Below are 10,328 nucleotides of genomic sequence, written 5' to 3' on the forward strand. Positions count from 1 at the left end.
TCTCTAGGATTTTTTTAATGCACACTCTGGACATCACCTGCAGATACATTTCCCTCCTTGCCAGGAGCATCTGCATGTGGTACTTCTCTTTTCCCTCAGTTGATATTTCTTATATGATATTCTAGATATTACAGAACTCAATTTGTCAAATTCAATATAAGCTCAAGGTTTGTTACCTGTTTTAATAGTGCACATTTTGTCAGATCAAATAAAGAGCAATGGATGTTCTGTATATAAAAAGGAAATATATAAAAATTGTTTATTCTTTTTAACAAATAACATCATAAATTAAATTCCATTGAACAAATACATTTATCTTTACAATGTTTTCTAGAACATTTGAAATATTTGTGTTTGTTTGTTTGATGCTTTCAGATTTATTTTACTAAATAATTTGTAATCACCTTATATATTTTTAAAAGATTACTTATTGATATATTAATATAACAAAATGCTTCAAGATAAATAAAATGTATTATGATTTAAGCTATTACTTATTGATATGTTAATATGACAAAACGTTTCAAGATAAATAAAATGTATTATGATTTAAGCTATTATTCTCTTTGAGGCTATTATTCTATCAAATACAATTTTGTAAGTACATTTCCAGCTCTAAAATTTGATAAGATTTTACTCATATATCAAGTTTCAGTCATTTCCATCTGACTTGTTTACCATTTGACATATAATCAATTTTATTTTGTATTTGTTTATCTCTAAACGTATTGCAAAACCAAACTGATATTTTTCAACTGATAAATACACAGAAATACAGACATAACACTATTGTGAGGAAGTCTTTGTCTGTTGAATAGTGTGTGTATTGTATGCTTTTGTGTTGAAATAGAGACAAAATGGGACAGAGAAAGATTACGAGAGAGAGGCTCTTAGGAGGTATTCCTGGATCTATTTAACCAGTACAGGAGTATGCTTGACAAAATGCCCTTAAAGCCATATTTAATTTCTGAATATATACATTTCTATAAATCTAGGCAAGAACAGAGAGCAGAAGAGAGAAAACAAAAAAGCTAACTAAACCAGAAGGCTTTCTAAAGCAGCTGTAAGTCAACAGGCTTAAGCTCAATGGCACAGTCTTTATGTCTTCAGTGCTGACGCTGATTGGGATCCCTGGCTTGGAGTCTGTGCAGTTCTGGATTGGAATTCCTTTCTGCGCCATGTACATCATGGCTGTGTTTGGGAACTCCCTGCTCTTGGTCATCATCAAAGCTGAGCGCAGCCTTCATGAGCCCATGTATGTCTTCCTGGCAATGCTTGGAGCAACAGACATTGCTCTCAGTACCTGCATCCTACCCAAAATGCTAGGAATATTCTGGTTTCATCCGCCACAAATACACTTCGATGCCTGTCTCTTGCAGATGTGGTTCATCCACTCATTTCAGCCTATTGAGTCGGGTATTTTGCTGGCCATGGCCCTGGACCGTTATGTGGCAATCTGTGATCCTCTGAGACATGCAGTCATTTTTACCCACCAATTTCTCACTCAGATAGGGGTTGGGGTGACACTCAGAGCAGCCTTGTCTGCAGCTCCATGTGTCATTCTCCTTAAATGTCGGCTGAAATTCTACAGGACCACTGTGGTCTTACATTCATATTGTGAGCACATGGCCATCGTGAAGCTGGCAGCAGATGACGTTCGAATCGATAAGATCTATGGCCTGTTTGTGGCTTTCAGTATACTTGGACTTGATGTAATCTTCATCACACTCTCCTACATTCGAATATTTATAACTGTTTTCAATCTGCCTCAAAAGGAAGCGAGGTTCAAGGCCTTTAACACCTGTATTGCCCACATTTGTGTCTTCCTTGAGTTTTATTTCCTGGGTTTCTTTTCCTTCTTTACACACAGGTTTGGGTTCCATATTCCATCCTATATTCATATTCTTCTGTTCAACATTTACCTACTTGTCCCACCTTTGCTCAGTCCTATTGTTTATGGAGTAAAGACCAAACAAATTCGAGATGGAGTGTCCAAGATCTTCTACTCTAAAAATCCTTCCTGATTTCTCATTTATCTCATTTTAAATAACAAAAAGTCACTTTGAAGCAGCCTCTATCTTGATGAGAATCTGTGCTTTCTCAAGTTCATTGTGTGCTGAAATAGCTTTACTTTTGCATTTGAAACAGTAAGACTTTGACTCCTACTTAAACAATTTCACTTGTTTTGGTTACAAAATTGATTGAAGCACACAGAGCTAATAACATTTAATCAATAGATGACATGAAGGCACAAATTATAAAGATCTTTTTTATAATTTAATTAACTCTCAATAACAGATATTTTTAAAAAGCAACACTGACTGATTTTAATCTCTGTTTAAAAAATTTATTACATTGTCACCACTGCATAAAAAATTTAGTCTAATTATTATAATTCTAATAAATATGAACTAAACCATTTGTACTATTTTTATGATCACACTAATCTATACTAATCACTATATTAATATGCTGATGTATAAAGTTGCAGGTTTGCATTTAAGACAGTAAGCCTTGGATTTTTAGTTAAATGGATTCAGTAGTTATTAATGCTACTGAATCAGTACTCAGTCAATAGACGTCATAAAAAAAACAGAAATCATGAAGATTGTTTGTAGTCCAATTACTCAACGTATTTCTTCAATTATTCAGTGTAAAAATTGTCTTTAAAATATCTCAATGAATCTTAAAATAAGCTTAAATTATCTTAATAATACCTCAATGAATCTTAAATTTAAGTGTTATTCTCTTAAAATATTAAGTGCACGAAGTTAAAAATATTAAGTGCATGAAGTTCTTTAACACCAGAATAAACGTAGTGTCAAAGCTGATAATTCTAATAACAATGAACCAACTCTTCTCCTAGAATTTTGATTGTCATTATCGTCATCATTACCACTCGAGTCTATTTTGTGTCTTATGATAATGTGCACACTACAAGGTACCAAATGTTTAAATATGCATTGGAATGCATTATTACTGACTTTATATTTAGGACTGATTGTGATTTCCATAAATCTGAGTACATATATAGTACAAATTATTCCCACTGACTCTACACCTAGTTTGTTCTATTGTTAGCATTGTACATTAGGATGGCATATTTTTTACAATTAATAAACTAATATTCATATGTTATAATTAACTAAAGTCTACAGTGTTTTTCATATTTTCTTAATTTTTATCTAATTTCCCTTTTCCCCAAGGTTTTATTCAGGATGCCTCATTACATTTAGTTGTCATGTCTGCTCAGGCTTCTTTTGGCTGTGAAAATTTTTGAGACTTTCCTTAATTCTGATGGCCTTGATATTATTCAGGTATTTTGTATTATGCCCTCTTACTGGAATTTATCTGATGTCATTCTTAGAATTAGAGTTTGCTTATGTGATTTTGGAAGTAAGAGTTAAAGTGCCATTTGGATCACATTATATCAATGGTATCTATCATCAACATAATTTATCACGGAGTGTGTTGACATTGATTACTTGGCCGAAATAATGTTTTGAGCTTTCTCCATTTTAAACTTATTTTAAAACATTCCCATACTGTACTCTTTAAAGTAACCATATGCAATCCACATTTAAGGAGTGCAGTTATATATTTCTTATTTATAAAGATGGGAATAGCTACATAATTTAATAAATAACTTAGAATTCTTCTACATGGGAGATTTTATTTTCTTTTGATTAATTTATTCAATTATTTATTTATATCAGTATGGATTTAGGGATACTTATACTATACTTTGGATTATAATCCAATGTTGTTTTGTTACTTATTATCAAGTTATTTCAGTTTGGTCATTGATATATTTTACATTTGGCTTCTGTTCCTCTTTAGCCTACTCCTTATTGTGTGTGCAGGTGTGTATGTTTGTGTGTGTGTGTGTGTGTATATATATATGTGTGTATATGTATATACACATATGTGTATATATGTGTGTATATGTGTATATATTTGTGTGTATATGTGTATTTATAATATATATGTATGTATGTGAGTGTTTTAGCCCCTCTTATATGGAACTAAAAGATGCTCCAAGATCATCTTAGGTATTTCCTGTGTCAGTTTCTCCAAAAACTTTTATTTATTTATTGGTGAATCATAATAGGAACCAGTATTTGAGTCCCAGGTATACTTGTTCCGACTTAAATGTCTGTCTTTCAGGTTCTCTCAGCAGGCACAGCAAGGAATTGTATATGGGTATGCTAACTCAGGTATATACACATATGTATAAATATTCTAAATATTCTTTTATGTAACCATTTGGACCTAAATTAAGCTAATCTTGGATTCCTACTAATGTGTGCAACTTTGTTTTATTCCTACATAGATTTTTCTAGCCTCTTCTCCTTGCTTATCTATAAATTCTCACTCCAATAGTGGACAGCCTGGCTTCAACTGTCTATCATGCATTTACTGCATTGGTAATTTCTAGAACACACATAAAGCAGTATCAGAATTGATGATGTTTGCTTTGTGGGAAATAACTTTATCAAGTAAGTACAGTGTTTACACACTGTTCCTTTTGCCCTTGTTTTTACACACCACTCATTTCCCAAGTTACTTATGTCAGTAGCTTTTCTCACAACCCCCCTCAGTGAGATTGTTTCACATATCTATTATACAGTTAGATGATTTTGTTACCATATGCATTCTTTCTATAACTCCCCTATCTTCTGATTATTTTTAATTTGCATATAATAAGGTTAACTCTATGCTGTAAACTTCTTTTGTGTGTGTGTGTGTTTTACAAATGCATAATGCCATGGTCAGTATCACACGGTATACTTCATGATGTGTGGACAAAGATAGTTGTGTTTCTTCCTTCCAAATCTGTATACCCTTTTATTTCCTTTCCTTTTGTTATTGCACTAGCTGGGAACCACAGTACGATGTTGATCAGGAGTGGTGAGAGGGAGAAATATTGCCTTGTTTCAGATCTTAGGGGAAAAGCATTTAGTATTTCATCCTTTAGTGTAAAGTTAACTATAAGGTTGTTCTGTAGGTTTTTTTTACAAAGTGGAAGATTTGTTTGTTTGTTTCATAAATGGGTGCCAGGTTTTGCAAATTCTATTGCTCCATTAATTGATATGATCACCTATTGATGTGATGAATGACATTAATTGATTTTCAAATATTAAACTTGTCCTAAACACTTGAAAGAAATTCCATGGACATAATACAATATTGTTTTATAAATTGTAGGATTAGATTGCTTAACAATTTGTTAGGGCTTTGTGCATCTACATTCGTGAGACTCATTTGTCTAAGTTTTCATTCTCTTAATGTTTTTCATTTGGCTTTGGTACTAGGATAATGCTGGTCTCATAGAATGAATTAAGAAATATTCCCTATGCTTCTATTTTCTGGAAGAGATTAGAGGAACTGATATCATTTCTTTAAATGTTTTCTAGAATTTGCCAGTGAAATCTATTGTTTTTTGTTTTAGAAATTTATTTTATTTTATTTATTTTTGAGACGGAGTCTCACTCTGTTGCCCAGGCTGGAGTGCAGTGGCACAATCTCGGCTCACTGCAAGCACCACCTCCCGGGTTCACGCTGTTCTTCTGCTTCAGCCTCCTGAGTAGTTGGGACTACAGGTACCCGCCACTATGCCTGGCTAATTTTTTGTGTTTTTAGTAGAGACGGAGTTCCACTGTGTTAGCCAGGATGGTCTTGATCTCCTGACCTCGTAATCCACCCACCTCAGCCTCCCAAAGTGCTGGGATTACAGGCTTGAGCCACCGTGCCCGGCCAGAAATTTATTATTTTTGATTCATTTTTAATAGATGTCAACCAATTCATGGGACTAATTCTTTCTAGATTTTGGCAGTTCATGTTTTTATGGAATTTGTTCATATAATTTGTTGTCAAAATTATAGGCATAGGATTGGTGAGAGCACTTCTTTATTTTTTTTTAAGTCCACATATGAGTCATGATGACCCCCTCTTTTATTTCTGGTATTAGTAATTTGTTTTCACTATCATTTTCTTGTTTGCTTGGCTACAGGTTTATCAATTTTATTGATTATTCTAGAAACCATATTTTAGTTTTATTAATTTCTGAATTTTTTCCTGTATTCAATTTATTTGATACATTTTAAAGTTTTTAATGTTTTTCTCTTTTTATTTTAGATTTAAATTGTTCTTTATTCTCCTAATGTAGAGGCTTAGATTATTAATTATAGATATTTATGTTCTTCTAATACATGCAGTTGTGGATATAAATTTTCCTATAACACTGCATCTCACAGATTTTGATGTTTTATCTTCATTTATATTTAGCTCAAGATATAGAGTTTTTAAAATATTTAACTTTAGACTTTTTAATCTTATTATTACATGGCAGTATATTGTTTAATCTCCAAATATTTGGGAATTTTCTAACTTTCTGCTTAAAAAGTAGTTTTTTATGTAGTTTAATGTAGTTGTGGCATGAGAACTCACTTTGTATTGTTTCTATTGTTTTTCATTTGTCAAGATGTGTTTTATGGCCCAGAATCAGTCTTATCTTTGTGAATGTTCCATGTGAGTTTGAAAGAATGTTTATTATGTTGTTGAGCAAGGCATTCTATAAATGTCAATCAGATCAAATAGACTGATTATGCTTTTAAAGTTACCTATACCTTTTCTGATACCCTGCCTGTATGATCAATTACTGAAAAAGGAGAGTTCAAGTTTCAATAGTGGATATGTCCATGTTGCTCATATATTTTTATTCTCTATCGCTAAGTTCATACACATTTATGATTGTGATGTCTTTTTGGAAAGTTCATCTTTTGTCATAATGTGATACCCACTTTATTTATGCCTTGTCTGAAATTAATATATTTGCTCCAACTTCTTTTGGCTAGTTAGCACTGTATATATTTTAATATGTTTACTTTAATCCTTTATGTGTTTTTATATTTAACTTGAGTGTCTTATCATATGCAGGTTTATCTTAGTTTTTTTTTCTTTCCGAAAATCTTTATATTTTATTTTATTATTTATTTATTTTTTATTATTATTATTTTTTTATTATACTTTAAGTTCTAGGGTACATGTGCATAACGTGCAGGTTTGTTACATATGTATTCTTGTGCCATGTTGGTGTGCTGCACCCATCAACTCGTCAGCACCCATCAATTCATCATTTATATCAGGTATAACTTCCAATGCAATCCCTTCCCCCTCCCCCCTCCCCATGATGGGCCCCGGTGTGTGATGTTCCCCTTCCGAGTCCAAGTGATCTCATTGTTCAGTTCCCACCTATGAGTGAGAACATGTGGTGTTTGGTTTTCTGTTCTTGTGATAGTTTGCTCAGAATGATGGTTTCCAGCTGCATCCATGTCCCTACAAAGGATGCAAACTCATCCTTTTTTATGGCTGCATAGTATTCCATGGTGTATATGTGCCACATTTTCTTAATCCAGTCTGTCACTGATGGACATTTGGGTTGATTCCAAGTCTTTGCTATTGTGAATAGTGCCACAATAAACATACGTGTGCATGTGTCTTTATAGCAGCATGATTTATAATCCTTTGGGTATATACCCAGTAGTGGGATGGCTGGGTCATATGGTACATCTAGTTCTAGATCCTTGAGGAATTGCCATACTGTTTTCCATAATGGTTGAACTGGTTTACAATCCCACCAACAGTGTAAAAGTGTTCCTGTTTCTCCACATCCTCTCCAGCACCTGTTGTTTCCTGACTTTTTAATGATTGCCATTCTAACTGGTGTGAGATGGTATCTCATTGTGGTTTTGATTTGCATTTCTCTGATGGCCAGTGATGATGAGCATTTTTTCATGTGTCTGTTAGCTGCATGAATGTCTTCTTTTGAGAAATGTCTGTTCATATCCTTTGCCCGCTTTTTGATGGGGTTATTTGATTTTTTCTTGTATATTTGCTTGAGTTCTTTGTAGATTCTGGAAATTAGCCCTTTGTCAGATGAATGGATTGCAAAAATTTTCTCCCATTCTGTAGGTTGCCTGTTCACTCTGATGGTAGTTTCTTTTGCTGTGCAGAAGCTCTTTAGTTTAATAGATCCCATTTGTCAATTTTTGCTTTTGCTGCCGTTGCTTTTGGTGTTTTAGACATGAAGTCCTTGCCCATGCTTATGTCCTGAATGGTACTACCTAGGTTATCTTCTAGGGTTTTTATGGTATTAGGTCTAACATTTAAGTCTGTAATCCATCTTGAATTAATCTTCATATAAGGAGGGAGGAAAGGATCCAGTTTCAGCTTTCTACTTATGGCTAGCCAATTTTCCCAGCACCATTTATTAAATAGGGAATCCTTTCCCCATTTCTTGTTTCTCTCAGGTTTGTCAAAGATCAGATGGCTGTAGATGTGTGGTATTATTTCTGAGGACTCTGTTCTGTTCCATTGGTCTATATCTCTGTTTTGGTACCAGTACCATGCTGTTTTGGTTATTGTGGCCTTGTAGTATAGTTTGAAGTCAGGTAGCGCGATGCCTCCAGCTTTGTCCTTTTGACTTAGGATTGTCTTGGCAATGCGGGCTCTTTTTTGGTTCCATATGAACTTTAAAGCAGTTTTTTCCAATTTTGTGAGGAAACTCATTGGTAGCTTGATGGGGATGGCATTGAATCTATAAATAACCTTGGGGAGTATGGCCATTTTCACCATATTGATTCTTCCTATCCATGAACATGGTATGTTCTTCCATTTGTTTGTGCCCTCTTTGATTTCACTGAGCAGTGGTTTGTAGTTCTCCTTGAAGAGGTCCTTGACATCCCTTGTAAGTTGGATTCCTAGGTATTTTATTCTCTTTGAAGCAATTGTGAATGGAAGTTCATTCATGATTTGGCTCTCTGTTTGTCTGTTACTGGTGTATAAGAATGCTTGTGATTTTTGCACATTAATTTTGTATCCTGAGACTTTGCTGAAGTTGTTTATCAGCTTAAGGAGATTTTGGGCTGAGACAATGGGGTTTTCTAAATATACAATCATGTCATCTGCAAACAGGGACAATTTGACTTCTTCTTTTCCTACCTGAATACCCTTGATTTATTTCTCTTGCCTGATTGCCCTAGCCAGAACTTCCAACACTATGTTGAATAGGAGTGGTGAGAGAGGGCATCCCTGTCTTGTGCCTGTTTTCAAAGGGAATTTTTCCAGTTTTTGCCCATTCAGTATGATATTGGCTGTCGGTTTGTCATAAATAGCTCTTATTATTTTGAGGTACGTTCCATCAATACCGAATTTATTGAGCGTTTTTAGCATGAAGGGCTGTTGAATTTTGTCAAAAGCCTTTTCTGCATCTATTGAGATAATCATGTGGTTCTTGTCTTTGGTTCTGTTTATATGCTGGATTACGTTTATTGATTTGCGAATGTTGAACCAGCCTTGCATCCCAGGGATGAAGCTCACTTGATCATGGTGGATAAGCTTTTTGATGTGCTACTGAATCTGGTTTGCCAATATTTTATTGAGGATTTTTGCATTGATGTTCATCAGGGATATTGGTCTAAAATTCTCTTTTTTTATTGTGTCTCTGCCAGGCTTTGGTATCAGGATGAAGTTGGCCTCATAAAATGAGTTAGGGAGGATTCCCTCTTTTTCTATTGATTGGAATAGTTTCAGAAGGAATGGTACCAGCTCCTCCTTGTACCTCTGGTAGAATTCAGCTGTGAAACCATCTGGTTCTGGACTTTTTTTGGTTGGTAGGCTATTAATTATTTCCTCAATTTCAGAGCCTGCTATTGTTCTATTCAGGGATTCAACTTCTTCCTGGTTTAGTCTTGGAAGAGTGTAAGTGTCCAGGAAATTATCCATTTCTTCTAGATTTTCTAGTTGATTTGCGTAGAGGTGTTTATAGTATTCTCTGATGGTAGTTTATATTTCTGTGGGGTCGGTGGTGATATCCCCTTTATCATTTTTTATTGCATCTATTTGATTCCTCTCTCTTTTCTTCTTTATTAGCCTTGCTAGCGGTCTGTCAATTTTGTTGATCTTTTCAAAAAAACAACTCCTGGATTCATTGATTTTTTGGAGGGTTTTTTGTGTCTCTATCTCCTTCAGTTCTGCTCTGATCTTAGTTATTTCTTGCATTCTGCTAGCTTTTGAATGTGTTTGCTCTTGCCTCTCTAGTTCTTTTAATTGTGATGTTAGAGTGTCAATTTTAGACCTTTACTGCTTTCTTTTGTGGACATTTAGTGCTATAAATTTCCCTCTACACACTGCTTTAAATGTGTCCCAGAGGTTCTGGTAAGTTGTATCTTTGTTCTCATTGGTTTCAAAGAACATCTTTATTTCTGCCTTCATTTTGTTATGTACCCAGTAGTCATTCAGGAGCAGGTTGTTCAGTTTCCATGTAG

At 34.3% G+C, this 10,328-nt stretch overlaps 1 protein-coding gene across 1 annotated transcript; it reads left to right on the top strand.

The window, feature by feature from the left end:
• Window positions 1-218: 218 nt before the first annotated feature.
• LOC104662344 (olfactory receptor 52A5-like) lies at window positions 219-2,024 on the top strand. The gene is made up of 2 exons (XM_010363347.2): window positions 219-229; window positions 1,076-2,024. Exons 1-2 carry the CDS (start codon window positions 219-221, stop codon window positions 2,022-2,024), a joined length of 960 nt encoding a protein of 319 aa, XP_010361649.2.
• Window positions 2,025-10,328: the final 8,304 nt, after the last annotated feature.

Source organism: Rhinopithecus roxellana, chromosome 15 (assembly GCF_007565055.1).
Source record: "Rhinopithecus roxellana isolate Shanxi Qingling chromosome 15, ASM756505v1, whole genome shotgun sequence".
NCBI classification, from domain to species: Eukaryota; Metazoa; Chordata; class Mammalia; order Primates; family Cercopithecidae; genus Rhinopithecus; species Rhinopithecus roxellana.